Source organism: Emydura macquarii, unplaced genomic scaffold (genome assembly GCF_026122565.2).
Source record: "Emydura macquarii macquarii isolate MOO-44397 ecotype Brisbane River unplaced genomic scaffold, CSIRO-AGI_Emac_v2 contig_1790, whole genome shotgun sequence".
Taxonomy (NCBI): domain Eukaryota; kingdom Metazoa; phylum Chordata; order Testudines; family Chelidae; genus Emydura; species Emydura macquarii.
The window spans coordinates 4,055,440-4,070,328 of NW_027131927.1; the positions used below are offsets into that span (position 1 = coordinate 4,055,440).

Sequence of the window (14,889 nt, forward strand, 5' to 3'; positions counted from 1 at the left end):
CCCCCAAAACACGCCACAGCCGTTGAACAGCTTCAATTAACCACTTCCTCCAATTTAAAACAAGCAAATCACACACCTCCTTCCAAACTTTGAAAAGTAGAAAAAACAGCTCAGTGTCTTGCAGAACTGAAATGAAGCTTTTAAAAAAACGTTTCAATGCAGCAAAACGTCAAACGTTTTGGGTCAGCCCCAAGCGAAGAGACAATGCAGCGCTGTGCCAGGTCTAGCCATTGCCCTGCTTGTGGGTGCTGTTGGAGGCTGCCAGGTGTTAAGCAGCACGGTGCCCAGATGGGGCGAGGTGCTGATGGGATTCAGCTTCATTGTGACACAGGGACCTCTCCGTGCCCATGGGCAAAGGGTGCATAACACATACAGGGCTCCCTGGGCTGGTCTTTTCATCCTAGTCGCTAGAGCCCGTCACGTAAGGACTCTGCTGAAAGCCTGCGGCAGACTGGGCATTGTACGGAAAATATGATGGGCTCTCAGTGTGGGCGTTAGGGCTGCACATACACCGGGCTCCATCGCCCCTTCTCTCGCTCTTGGGCTCATCACATGCCAGTTTCGCATGGGCTGGTTCACAACTGTCACCCTTTACAGCCTGGGCAAAATGCTACTCAACAGACTTGGGGCCCTCTAGGAAAACCCCAGGGAGTGGAGACAAACTTTTGGAACTATAACTGTGTGGCAGCAGCTTCCCCCGCCCCCTGCTTCACTTCAGATGGTAACCGAGTGGGTTTGGTTCATGGCTGCCAATGGTGGAAGGCGTGGGGGAGGAGAGAAACATCTCTCCAGCAGCACGGACTGTGGCTGAGTTTTGGCTTCGGGAAGCGTTAGGGTTTTACACAAAACCCGTTGCTGCCCAGCTGGCTGCTTGCCGGCCTCTGAAAATCTGTTAAACAAACAGTGACTTGCTGTCACCATGAACAGCCATGGATGCCACATGTTAAAGGAAGCGGTCACAGGTATAACTAAGGCCGGTGACACGCTACTTCCTTGGGCACAGAGGGGCGGCAGCTCTGTGTGCAGCCAGCAGCCAGGGGGACACTCCAGGGAGACACTGCGGCTGGAACACAAGCGTTTCTGGTTGGCGGGGCGGGGGAGAGCTTGTTTGTCCCATGGAGGCCGGGAACTGAGCCCTGGCAAGGACCAGCACCAGGGAACCTGATCAGGCCTTCTACTTTCATGGCCAGGGCTGGGTGAGTCGTCCCCCCTCCCCCCCACACACACAGGCTGTTGCCCCCTGCTAGGGGCAGCACTGGTAACATTGCATTTCAGCCTCGCTGCCCAAGGCCCCCACTGCCTGGTACAAGGCTGCCACTCCCAGTTTCCCCTTCCACCACCTGGGGGGGGGAGAAGGGGGCAGGGAGAGGAGGCATCTTGCCGGGCCCCAGGCACCCCCACAGCAGCCTGATTAATGGCTCCAGCAGCCCTGGGGGAGACTATTCCAGACCTTAACCTCTCCCCCATGATAGCCTGGTAGCCGCCCCCTGGAGCCGTTTCTCTGGCGCTGCCTAGTTCAAACCCTGGACCCACACCTGGCTCTGTGCCCCGTGGCTGCTAGCAGCTGGGCAGGTTTCCCTCACGCAGCGGGCGGCGGATTTGCTTGGGTTTATTTTATTAACAACACAGCTCTGGGTTGATCTTGCTGGTGACTTCTTCTGCTATGAAACAAGAGCTTTAAGAGGCTCGCGAAGGCCCCGAGGACTGACCTGGGGGAGGCGTGGGGGGTAACAGTGAAGGCACCGTGGGCTAGCAACCTGCTGAGCCGTGTCCAGGGGAGCAGTATGGCTCCCGGGTGTTGGCCGCCTGTGCCGGGGTCAGCACCTAGAGCTTGGAGTACACGACGTCCTTGGGGCTCTTCTTCTCCAGGGCAGCCTGGGCAGATTTCAGGATATCCTCCGTCTGCAGCATGCTCATGTTCCAGGTGGCCTGTGGGGAGGCAGGGGAGGCACTAGGACCCTGAGGGGAGGGAACCGCACTGCCCCTTTCAGCTTGAGCCCCGGGAGAACACTGCCTGCAGTCTAAGTACAACTGCATCGCTGGGGGTTGGGATTGAGGGGCCCCGGCGGAGCGGGGAGTGGGGAGCCCCAGGGGCTGCGGGTTGGGAATGAGGGGGCAGCAGCTCGGGTGCTTACGATGTACCGCAGGCCCTCAGGCACGGAGTGGTCCCTGGAGTAGAGGATGTTGATCTTGGTGCCCTGCACGGCCACGGGGCTCTTGCCAGCGATGTCGGCTGCCAGCTCGAAGGCGCCCTCCAGCATGGCCTGCTTGTCCTGGAAAACCCGGCTGGAGAGAGGGGAGGAGCCGTGTGGAGCTAAGGGGGGCGCTTGGACCCCAGAGCTGGGGCACGGAGCCAGCCACCTTGCGGATGGGACAGAACTGTTTCCTGCAGCGTGGTCTCCAGCCAATTGCAGTGCACTTCACAGCAGGGTGCGGCCCAGACCCCTCCCGGCTGCTCTACCCCCAAGACCCATGCAGCAGGGGAAGGAAGCCCTCAGGCTCCCGCCCCAGTCAGGCATGTGTCTGTCTGCTCACGGGAGCTCAACCCCACTTGTGCTCACATGCCCAAGAGTGGGGAGAAGGTGAAGTCACACACAGAACTCCTGGGTTCTCTCCCCAGTTCTGGGAGAGGAGTGGTGTCTAGTGGTTAGAGCAGGTGGGTGGGAGCCAGGACTGCTGGGTTCTCATCCCAAAACAGCCACAGACTTAGAGGCTTAGGAGAAGCCACCAACACCTCTCTGTGCCTCTCTTTAACCACCTGTATGCTGGAGGCCCTTTGCCTCCGGAAGGCAAGGGGTGGGGTGGTTCGCTCCTGTGCAAAGTGCTTGTTGGGGCAGCTACCTGACCAGGCCGCTGCTCTCAGCTTCTGGAGCCATCATCTTGCGGGCAGTGAAAGCCAGTTCATTCACCAGGCTGGGGAGGAAGAGCACAGAAGCAGGCTGAAGAGGGCAGGTGGGGGCATGAGACACACACAGACCTATCGGGGGAGTGAGGGGGCAGGTGTCATGGGGAGAGGCTGCTCCTTGCCAGCTGTGCTATACAGACCCCTCCTCCACGTCTCCTGTCCTCTCCACCCTCTGCCAGCTCAGCAAGCCTGCGTCCCTGCCCTGTTGGAAACGCAGCTGCTCCCTGACACCTGGCCAGCTTCCAGGGATAGCTAAGTGTGGGAGAATGGCTCCTAAATCCTCTTGTTCTTCAACTGGGCCAGAGCTCCCTGCCGTCTCTCTAAGCGGCATCCTTCTGGCTCTCAGTGCCATGCTGCCTGGTGCCCTCAAACCGCTGCCCTCCAAAAGTGGGAGCTATCAGCTATTCTCCCCCAAAGGAGCCCCCCATTCACGAGCCCGAGGTGACATTCCTGGCTTGGATTCTTCTCACTCCCCTCCCAAGCAAGGTGCAGAAGCAAAGGGGCAATGCGTGAGCCAGCCTAGAATGCGGCCAATTCGATTCAAGGAGACTGGACAGGCAGGACAAGCAACGCTCAAATTGCAAGACAAAGAGGGGGTCAAAGGTCCAAACTACTTCTCATGATAGGGGGCTGTAGGGGGACCAGAGGAGCCAAGAGGGACATTTTTCCAGGCACTGGTGCTCAGATTCTGTGGTGCGCAGCGTACCATTCGCCAGCACCATTTGCCAACTCACAGATCCACCAGCTCTTGGTCAACTGACTTCCCATGTTAACAGGGTTAGGGAGAATCAGGGCTCTGACCCATCCCCTGCAAGCTCTGACCTGTCCCCTGCAAGCCATTCCAATGTTTGAAACTGGCCGCAGACACGTACCTCTGGTTCCCAATGATTCTAGGCAAGCGCTGCAGTGTGCCCACGTCTGCTGCCAACCCGATATCCACCTCCTGCAAGGGAGGAGAGAAGGGCAGGGATCGGACCCCCATGCCTAGATGCTAGGCAAAAGGGGCATTAGATCATTGGGTCCTGCAAACACAAGGGAGCTGCACTGGGAGAAAAGGGGGAGGATGATTCTGTTACAATGATCAGCGGGGAACACACGATGGCAGCAGGGACTGAGCTCGGGTTTAAATCACAAGCCTCTCCTGCTTCCGCTAAAAAACCCACCTCTGCTGACCAGGGCTGCAGGTGCTGTATGTGGCCCAGCCACCAATAGAGGGAGCCACATGGAGCTGGGGCAAGGAAGGTGGCTGTATTAAGAAGCTGTTGCAGAGGGAATGGCACGTTTGCCTTTGACAACAATCTCTTCTAAGCAACGACTGTCTTGCTACACCTGTCTCACACCTCTACCACAATCCTGTGACGTACTGAAAACTGGATTACAATTGTGATCTGTCACTTTAAATTCCCAGTTTTCCTGGTCCTGCTGGCAGGCCACAGGGGCTGTCTAGGAAACTGTGAGATCAGACTCAGTCAGCAAAGAGATAGCTTAAAGCAAACTAGGGTAAGCTGAGCCCCTCTGACTGAGAGAGCAGCCTGCTTTGTCTCTCTCTGTTTTGGAGCTCCGGTGTGTTAGGAGTATGGATTCTAAGAAATAAAGTGTTATGCAGCAACCTTCCAGCGAGAGTATCGGGTGTTTTTATCTAACTTGTGTATGTGTGCGCGCACCACTAACGTAACTCTGAAGCATCATCACTAAGCTACAGAGTTGAGATAAATGGGTTCTCTGGGCTGTTGGTTCAGGCTCTCAGCATACTCGGGCATCAGTTCAAATCCTGTAGGGGTTATGAGCAACTGTGAAAGGTTACTGTGACTCAGGGACCTCTTTATTTATTTATTTATATATATATATATACACATATATACATACATACACACACACACACACGCACGCACACACACTGAAAATTCTGTTCTCTAGGACTGTAGTTGAACGCAGATGAAAGGTAGTGTGCCTTGAGACACACTTGTCCAGACAGAGATGGGAGACCCTTATCTCCACAATGGACCATTGTGTATTCTGTGTCATGCAACAGGAGTCTATTAGCACTCCAATTCCAATACCTCTGAAGAGCTGGTGGGGACTTCAGAAGGAAATTAACAAGAAGAGGTAAACAGCAGGTGAAGAGAAATGGGTGCCCTATTTTGAGGGGAACATCACAGGTCTTTTTTTGGTATATGTGGGGGGCAGAGAGACAACTTGCCACCTTTCACCTAGGAAGTACAGAGACAGGGAGCTTGCTTCATGAAAAAGGGATCTCAACCAAACTGGTTGAAACCACTGGGGGTGCGCTATCTTGTAGGAGACAGGGGAATGTGCTGTTAGTGAAGGTTAGGCACTAAGAAGCGTTATGATTTTGTTTTATGTGTAACAGTTTGTTTTAATCTGCTCACTCTCTAGCACTTGACTTTCTGTTTGACAATAAACTTATTTTCACTATATATAGTTGAGTTGAGTCTTACAAGCTGGCGTATTTTTCTTTTGGGAATAGCAGATCTGAGAGTTCAGTGGAACAGGGGCTGGGCACTTGAAAGGGATGATTTGAGGGCTCACAAGTTAGTTTGTGCCTATCGCTACCTGTATAGAGAGAGCAGGGCCAGAAGCTGGTGGTTTCAGGGCGCTGATCACAGACCAGACTGCTTCATGGTAAAGGCAGCTGATAGTGAGGTGCCTGAAAACCCTGGAAAGGATCATAGCTACAGATTTTTTGTTTAAATGAGCTCAGATTCTGGAGGACAATAAACAGCTGCATAACTGCCGTATACTCTGCTGTGTGGAAAACATAGAGCAATACTGCTCATATGTTAAAAAATAACAGAGCTAGAAAACCACAATGCTGTCATCCGATCACCCCAAAATGTGCTTAAAAAGCCAGCGATTTAATCAGATTTCTGTCCTAAAGGGAAGGGCAGCAGAGGGCCTGTGACATACCTTTACTTGGAACCAGGCATCCTGGGTGCAATACCGGATATCACAGGCAGAGATCAAGTCTATACCTGTAAAGGGACCCAACCGTCATTCTGGGCCTGCCATAACGTTCCCACACCTCCACCCCTTCTGCTTGCCTATCCTCATTCTCTCTCTGGTGCCAGGAGGCTCTGGGGAGGTTCAGACAAGACTTCCCCTTGGGGCACTCACTATGCGAATGGGTGCATGGAACCCCTTAGCTCTGCACTGGTTTCAGTGCCAATTCAGAGGGAAGGGCACCCCCTGCTGATTCACTGATATAACTGCCAGCTTTCTCCATGGCCTGATTCAATCCCTGACTTCATTGTGAAACTGCTGATTGAGGGCAGTTCGGACTCCTCTCTGCTGGGATCTGAACCCTCATCACACACAGGCTGCTGGAACAGCCAGCGCCTTCAGTCCCTCATTGCCTGTTCCAGTTTGGAAACAGGGATCTAAGAGGTGAAAGACTCCGTAGACTGTTGCTGATTCCATCCTATGTCATCCCCACGAGGAGCCTTGAGCTAACGTAGCCCTGCCCCATTTCCACCCCCAATCCAACAGGCCTCACCTCCCCCAATGCAGCCTCCGTGGACAGCGGCAATCACTGGCTTTGAACACTGGAAGAAAACCAAGAGGATGTTAATCACAGAGCAGCCAAAGCCAGCCACCCCCTGCCCAGCTCAGAAACCCGCCGCTAAGAGGAAGGGACGCTGACTCATCGGGGATCCCTTCCATGCCTTTCTCTCTCTGGACATGCCAGGTTCTTGCTCACATCCTGATGCTGGATCCACAAGAGGCCGGCAGCTGCAGGGAAGAGCCGATGCAATGGGAGGAGGACAGGTGTACGACATGCACATGGGGAGGGAACGCTCCCGAGGAGTGTTGTTGCAGGGAGCTACAGTGCTAGCCGGGGTCAGGGAGGTTAGTGCCAGGAAGATGCTTGACTGTAGTTGTTGGTGATCCTGGGGCAAGTTAGTGTTATTTATTATTGGTATTACTATAGGGCCCATGAGCTCTAGTCTGGAACCAGGCCCTCACTGTGCTAAGCGTTGTACTTTTTTTTGCTATTAGGTGTATTACAGTAGCACCTAGGCTCCCCACTCATGGCCATGACACCATTGTGCCATTGTACCTTTTTATTGCTATTGGATGTATTATGATAGCACCTAGACATCTGTTATGGCCCAGGCCTCCATTGTGCCAGGCGCTGTACAAACATAGACCAAAAAGACGGTCCCTGCCCCAACAAGCTGGCACTCTACGTACAAGGAGACAAAAGATGGAGCCAGATGGGGCAGCACAGAGACACAGTGAGGCATTCTCAGTCAGCACTATGGGCAGTGCTTTCAACGCCCCAGCAGCCTGTCAAGTTTTCTGCAGGCGTCAGAGCAAAGAAGAGATTTCAGGAGGAATGGGAAGGAGGAGGTGGCTTTCCAGATGTTTATGGGTAGCTCCTCCCATGCATGGGGCAGCCTGGGAGACAGCATGGTTAGAAAATGTCACCAGTGGATGATGGAGACCGGCACCACAGGCCAATCAGAGGCAGGAGTTGACAGCAAATGGCAAGCAAAAACTCTCTCTGCAGCAGCATTCTGAATGGAACTGAGCAGGGCAAGCATGGAGTGGTCAAGGCCAGAATGAAGGACATTCCATGTGGGACTCAAGGAACAAAGCACAGTGTAATTTTTAATTTAGATGTTTTTATTAATGTGTGTAGGTGCAAAGTTTAAAAATAATGTACATTGAAGGTTTGGGTTTGGATGTGGTTGCAGGTCATTTAATTTAATGTCATTTCAGAACTTTGAGTGACACAATGAGTGATGAGGTGGGTGAAGTAATTTCTTTGATTGGGCAAGCTTCTGTTGCTTACAGAGACAAGCTTTCAAGCTTATACAGAGCTCTGCTTCAGTTCTGGGCTCTGTGTAAGCCCAGGAAAGCTCTATGTAACCTCTAAATCTTCTCTCTTTCACCAACAGAGGTTGGGCCAATCAAAGATGTCTCTTTAATATCCACCCACCTTGTCTCTAATATCTTGAGATCAGCATGGCTACAACACTGCAAACGAGTGATGAAATTTAAAATGTTGTTATATGATAAAACTGAAGCAAGCATACACAAAAGTTTACAGTATAATAATTGTATATTTATACTTGCATTTTTAAGATGAAACAACATTAAGGGGCAATTAATTTTTTTTGATGAAGGAATGGATATAGGGTTTTTTAAAGCTGTGTGTGAAACTTTTATAAATTGTGAGGTACCCTATTTATAATATGCTATAAATTGACTTTTTTTGCTATTGTGTTTAATTTTTGTTCTCAAACAAATATTTTATTGGCTATTAATAATATTTTAATTATTATTTGCATCAATGCAAATTCTGCAGTTACTAATATTTTAAACCATTTTAAAATTCCCCTATAACACTTGTTAAAACAAAACATATTTATGACCATGATCCAAGGTTGTGGCTTGAGTCACTTCTATTCATACTTTTTATTTACTTATGCCAGTGGTTTTCAGTTTGGGGTCCACAGACTATGTCTAAGATTTCTATAGGGGTCAGCACTCCATTCAAAATTTTTTAGGGGTCCACAAATGAAAAAAGGTTGAAAACCACTTACTTATGCTAACAAACTTAACTTTAGCTAGTTTGAAGCCTGAAGTTTAGGCTGTAAGGCTTGCTTTCTACTTGCATTTATAACAGCTTGATTAGCATAAGCAAACATTTCTCACTACTACTCCACACCAGGCTCCCGACTGACAGCCAAGAGGTGAGTTGCAGGAGAGATCCCAAGGAATCTAAGCCAGACCCTATTGCCATCTCCTCATGGAGAGTTTGCATGTGAAGTTCACAGCTCCAGCCAAAGGCTTTTGGTGTCGAAAAGCCAAAATGAGGAGCGAGCCACTGTACACCGGACTGCAAAAACCAGCTTCCTGGTAGGACACGTGCTCGCATTCTCCAACCATGCTAAGCCTCCTCACCTTCTCCAGCACTGAGAAGCTCTCCTGATGCTCCCTGATCTTCTTCCGCATGTTCCACGCCTTGCGGGCCATGTCATCCCCTTCCACCATCATGAACACGCTGCCCATCTCCACGAGGTCAATGCCTATAGGGGGCAGGAGGGAAATCACACTCCCCCCTGTTCACTTCAATCACAAGAGTAAAGATCTACTTTACACGCACCCCTGCAGGCCCAAATCAAGGACCTGGACACTGAACTGACAAGACACTGATTGCCAGCAGTGAGGTAAGGCCCCTGGCACCATGCAGGACAGCAGAAGGGGATTCCCACCCAAGACTGATGTAGCTCCCACCTGCCTCACCCAGGAGACATGCACTGAGATGACCCAGCACAGCTTCTACCAGCCCAGCCAGCAACGATTCCTGTCTGAGACCAGAGCAGTCCTGCCAGCCCCACTCAGGTTGAGATGATGCTGAGACTGGCCCAGCCCAGCTCCTACCAGCCCAGCCCAATAGCAACCGGTCACTATCGCAACCCAGGAGCAGTCTTCCGGCCTGCAGGGAGCCTACCCCATCCCCATGACACATGAGCCACTTGCCCAAGGCTCCTTGTGTCCAGCCCATTCGGGTGGTCTCCTTACCAGCAGAGAATAGCTTCCCGGCGCCCGACACTACCACTGCATGGCACTCTGAGTCCTGGGCGATCTTATTGAAACATTCCACCATCTCCCTGCAGGGATCAGAGCAATGGGAGATCAGCCGGGCTCTCAGGGGAGTAAAGGAGCTGCTGGGGAGTCACTTGCTAGAGGAACAGTTACTTCAGTGACCCCAAAAAACATTACAAAAATCCACACCCCTAATTCTGGAGAGAGCCCTGCCCCTTCCCTAGCGCAGCACAAGCGTAAGAGAATCAAAACCACCTTTGTGATTGATCTCTTGGATGGCATGGGATCAGGGACAGGCTAAAACTGGAGGATGACACGGAAAAATCCTGGCTCTGGATGGGGATGGGAAAGCATCAGCGATCCTGGCTAAGAACATCCTATCGACACGACCTCACTGGGACACCAGAAACAGGTGCTGCTTTAGCAGAGGTTTTATAGGCCAGCTGTGGGCTAAAGGAATCTGCGGCAGAGCCAGAATCAGACCCAGGTCTTCTGATCCCCAGGCCCTAACCACAAATCCTCCTTTCACCTGACCTCTCCAGTTCACCAAGACCCATCCCAGCCATTTCAGAAAGTCAGCTGTGGCTTCTCCCAGTACAGTTTGCTCCCATGACACGTCCCTTCTTTCCAGGGCTTCTCAACCCCGTGGGCTGCAACTCAAACTTGGGTCACTTGAATATATCAAATGTCCAGGCAGGAAGCCTGTGGAGGGATGGAGAGACGGTGCCCTGCCCCCAAGGTCGGGTGGGGAGTTGCATAGCTCACCATGCACGCATCCTGCAGCGGCAGCTCCAATCCCATGGGGCTGGCTGGGCTTGGCTCTCTGCTCCGAGCACTGTGACCTGGTGCACAGCATTGCGGGTTTGGCCCAGCAGCCCCTCCATCATGACGACAAAGGGCCGGCTTGGCCAACTGTACGTGAGCTGCCTTGTGACCAGGTACATTGGATTGCAGCGCCACTCACACTAATTCAGACTCTCCAACCCCCTGGCATCATGACAAAGGGGCAGCTGAGCCAAACCTGAGTTGGCGCTCACCAACCTGCAGAGCAACGTGTGCTGTCAACACCACAAGAACAGCCAGTAACTGGAAGCTTCCTACTCTCCTCCCCCCATCCCCCTTGTTTCTTGTTGTCTAGGCACACAATCTTGCCTGAGCATGGGGTGTGTGTGACACTTGATGACCACTGGAGGCCCCTTCCAGCCCTGCATTTCTAGGATTCCCACTTACCTCCAGAACACAGAGTTCATGGCGTTCCGTTTGTCCGGCCGGTTCAGCTCCACATGGAACACTTTCTCCCGCACCCGGGACACCTTCAGAGTCTCATAGCTGTGAGATGCATGAGGCTGCCCTGAGGCCGATGACATGGCTCTGAAGCTAAGCCACGGATGAATCTGGGTGGACAACTCTGGGAAAAGAGACACGTAGCCTGTTAATATTGGGAACATGGATCCCAGTGGAGAATTCCCTGTGGGAAGATACTGGGCTGATCTATTATGGGGAAGAGTTTGGTAACCACAAGGGGAGCAGTGCAGCCTAATGGATAGGACACTGGAGACTCAGGACTCCTGAGCTCTGTTCTTAGCCCTGCTGCAGACTTCAGGCATGTCCCTTCCCCTCATGCCTCAGTTTCCCCTCCCACTCCTTGTCTATTTCATCTGCAAGCTCTGAAGCAGAGATCATTTGTGTGTTGCCCAGCACAAAGGGGCCTGTAAGTACTACCATAATACTCCTAAATCCATATTTAGGCACCTTTCCACAGGGCCTGATTTACAGAACCTCAGCACCCACTACTGACATCAGTGGAAGCTACTGGCGGTTCGTCCCTTTTGAAAATCAGTGCCTGAATCAGAATCCAAATAATGGAACCCAACTTAGAATGTCTCAGCCTCTGCTTTCCTTGTCATGTAAATATTAAAGTTCAGTGCTGCCTCTAACGCTCACTGCACTGTGGCAGAGGCCAGGGTCTGGAAGAATAATTAACCAGAAGGCTGCATGGAGATAGAGTGATAAGACACAGAGCTCATAATGAAGTCAGCAGAGTTTAAGAAAAGGAGGAGGGTGGGTTACATTTTTCCAGGTGGCACTTGTTGAAATCTTCCTCTAGGTATGGAATGTATTATGCAGTTTTATTTAAACAGTGCCCTCCTCCCCCAGTTTTACCACAGAAAGAACCACCCAGATTTCGTTCAGTTCTTCCTAGGGCATCTCAAACCTGCACAGCTCCGGCTGCTTTATTTGTATGTAAATGATCAGACTGCTTCTGTGTTCATCTGCAGAGTGCTTTAATTCTCACAACCTGCATGAGAGGGTATCAGTATTATCTGCATTTTGCAGAATAGGGAAACTGAGGCATAAAGTGGGGAAGTGATTTGCAACATCTGGAAAGAGAACCTAGGAGTCCTAGCCCCACCCCCTCTCTACTCTCACCACTAGAACACACTCCCTCCCAGAGCCAAGAATTGAACCTGAGAGTCTCAAATCTCAGCCCCCTTGTTCTAACCACTAGACACCACTGTCCTCTGACAGCCAAGTATAAAACCCAGGAGTCCTGACTCCCATCCTTCCTGCTCTAACCACTAGACATCACTCCCCTATGAGAGCTAGGATAAAAACTGGGAATCCTGATTCCTTGCTCTCTGCTCTAACCATCCCTATCAGGGCCTGTTCTATTCCCAGCTCTTGTCACCGATGTGCTATCTGAGACACAACCTTTCCCCTAGTGTCCTTTGAACGAGCTTTTGTAGTCTGGCACATAAATAGCGTGTTCACATTGGGGGCCAGGAGGAGAGATGGAAAGATCTGTTTATAACCAGAAGCAAATATGACTCCTTACCCAATTCTTTCACCTGGGGCCGTGCCTGGACACCAGGCCTCCCTGCTTCACCTCTGTGTGCAAAATATTTTCTCCAGAAAGATTTCACACACATGCTCCCAGCAAAAACCCTAGGAATTGGAGCAGATCTCTATCTAGAGATCATTGGTACTTCTGTGCCACCATCACCCGCTCTTCTCCCACCCCATTACTGTAGTATCTAAGCACCACACAATCCTCCTGTGAGAGAGGGCAGGCTGGGCTATTAGCTCCACTGCACAACTAGGAAAACTGAGGGCTTGTCTGCTCTTGAAATGCTTCAGTGTAGACACTACCTACACTGATGGCAGGGGTTCACCCATAGGCATAGATAATCCACCTCCCTGAGAGGCAGTAGCTAGGTCAACAAAGGAATTATCTACTCCAGGGGTTAGGTTGTCTTAATGCATTGCTCAGGGATGGGGATTTTTCAGATGCCCTGAGCAACGCAGCTGGGTCGACCTAACATTTTAGCATAGAGCAGGCCTGAGAAACAGTGTGAATAAGTGACTTGCCCCAACTCACACAGCAGAATCCAGTGGGGGAGAAAGCAGGGAATAGAACCTAGATCGCTCAAGGCCCAGCTCAGCACGCTAACCACTGGGCCATTCTTCCTCTCGAGGGCCCAGTCCTAAGAGTTGACCTATGGAGATACCCGCCTACTTATTTCAATCCAAGTCTGCCCAGGCCTATAAGCTTCCACTATCGGGTCCGTAACCCACGTCTGTCACCTGCCACACGCCCACGCCTGGGCACCCGTAGAATGGTTCCCAGCTCTTATCCAGCGCTTTACATCCGTAGATCCCAAAGCACTCCACAAAGCAGGTCGATATCATTATCCCCATTTTACAGGTGGGGAAACCAAGACACGGGGCAGGGACAGGGACTTGCCTAAGAGCACCCAGCCAGTCAGTGGCAGTGCTGGGAACAGAGCCCAGGTGTGCTGAGACCCTGTCCTGTGCTCTACCCACTGGATCACACTGCTCCCCTAAGCCTTGTTCGTTGGGGGGGTGCACAAAGCCCCCAACCTGCAGGGTGGGGGAAGCTGCTAGAAGGATATTGACTGTGGGGGTGCAGCCCACACGAGGGGGAGAGTTGAGAGAGGGGCAGTGCCCTACATGCCCCCCAACTGCAGGGGGGGGTCCAGGCACAGTAAAAAGCAAGATGCCCTGGAGGGGGGGCAGCCCCCTTGCCATCACCGGGGGGGTGACCCTGGGCTCCCCCAGGCTGAGAAGTGGGGGGAGCCGCCTAAGTGGGGGGGGCCTGCCCATGGGGGATTCACCCCCCCACTGACACGGGGGGCAGCTCAGGGGTAGGGAGGCAGGTGAGGTCAGGGAAGGGGTCAGGGGGTCTCTGTCCCTCACGTCTCCTCAGCAGCCCCCTCACGACGGAGCCAGCAACCGCCGCCATCAAAGCCTCGCGCGCTCTGGCCCCGCCCCCAGCCGACCAGGGTCTGGTCACACACACACACTCACATGACGCAGCATGGGACTGGGCCCTAGCAGAGCACAGCCCCTGGTCACCTGACCCATAGCCCCGTCCCTCGCAGAAAGGTGGGGACCCGTGATCAGCCCCGCCCCTTCCATCAGCCATGACATCTACCGAGGCGGAAGGGGCCAGTCCGCGCTGCCTCCTAGCGAGGCGGAAGTGGTACCCACCCAACCCAACAGCCGCTACAGACAGACAGAGCATATGGGAAGCAGCAGGCTGGATTTAGTTGGGGTTGGAATAGATGACTTCCTGAGGTCTCTTCTATCCCTAATCTCTGGTTCTATGGATGAGCCACTCCAGGCCCTGCTCCCTAGGGGAGTGGTGCTGGTGTGTGGTGCAGCCCCCGCAGCATGGGAGGCCCAAGGGTTCATCTCCCCTTATATTCCAAAGGGGGCCCAGCAGGTGCCCCACCAGCTCTGCCCCGCATGCCATGTCCTGCTCAGCACTCAGCCTTTGTCAACCCCATCACCTCCCCACTCATCCAGGCAGAGGGGATGTGACTATCTCCCTCCCCACACTTGGGGAGTGGGGCTTTTATATTTATTTTGGATGGCACCGTACAGCCCAAGCAGCACGGCAGGTACTGCTTTCTGGGGCCTCCTGGCTGCAACTGAGCTGTGGCCTGCCTTGCCTGCATGAATTACACCTGTTTAATTAAAGGGCACAATATTAAGCAGGTGTAATTGTGTATGGACTGTTGGGGTAGTTTAATTTAAAGCAGTTCCTAATGGTCTTAAATTAAACCAAAATAAATGGCACCAGAGGATATTTAAAGTTAAAGGTGAGACTTTCTTTAAAAATGTTTAATTAGGCAGAATTTTCTTATGTAGGCAAAGCTTTATATTGCTGGAGATTCTCTATTCATATTTTTACTCTAAAATGCCAATAATGTACATTGGAAAACATAATCCCTACTACACACACAAAATGATGGGATCTAAATTAGCTGTTTCCACTCAAGAAAGATCTTGGAGTCGTGGGATAGTTCTCTGAAAACATCCACTCAATACACAGTATCAGTCAAAAAGCTAATAGTGTTATGAACACTTAGGAAAGGGATAGA

General features: G+C 52.0%; 1 protein-coding gene across 3 annotated transcripts; it reads right to left on the bottom strand.

Annotated features, from left to right (window-relative positions):
• Nucleotides 1-208: 208 nt before the first annotated feature.
• Nucleotides 209-13,795, bottom strand: ECH1 (enoyl-CoA hydratase 1). 3 transcript variants are annotated; one of them, XM_067556722.1, is made up of 10 exons: nucleotides 13,700-13,795; nucleotides 10,712-10,889; nucleotides 9,458-9,546; nucleotides 8,837-8,961; nucleotides 6,420-6,468; nucleotides 5,834-5,898; nucleotides 3,778-3,848; nucleotides 2,842-2,913; nucleotides 2,136-2,286; nucleotides 209-1,929 (listed from the first exon to the last, which is right to left on the bottom strand). In XM_067556722.1, the coding sequence occupies exons 1-10, from the start codon at nucleotides 13,743-13,745 to the stop codon at nucleotides 1,825-1,827; spliced, it is 951 nt and encodes a 316-aa protein (XP_067412823.1). In that variant the 5' UTR covers nucleotides 13,746-13,795; the 3' UTR covers nucleotides 209-1,824. The 3 variants fall into 3 exon arrangements, with proteins under 3 accessions (XP_067412823.1, XP_067412822.1, XP_067412824.1); XM_067556721.1 differs by lacking the exon at nucleotides 13,700-13,795 and adding an exon at nucleotides 12,318-12,426; XM_067556723.1 differs by lacking the exons at nucleotides 5,834-5,898; nucleotides 6,420-6,468; nucleotides 13,700-13,795 and adding an exon at nucleotides 12,318-12,426.
• Nucleotides 13,796-14,889: the final 1,094 nt, after the last annotated feature.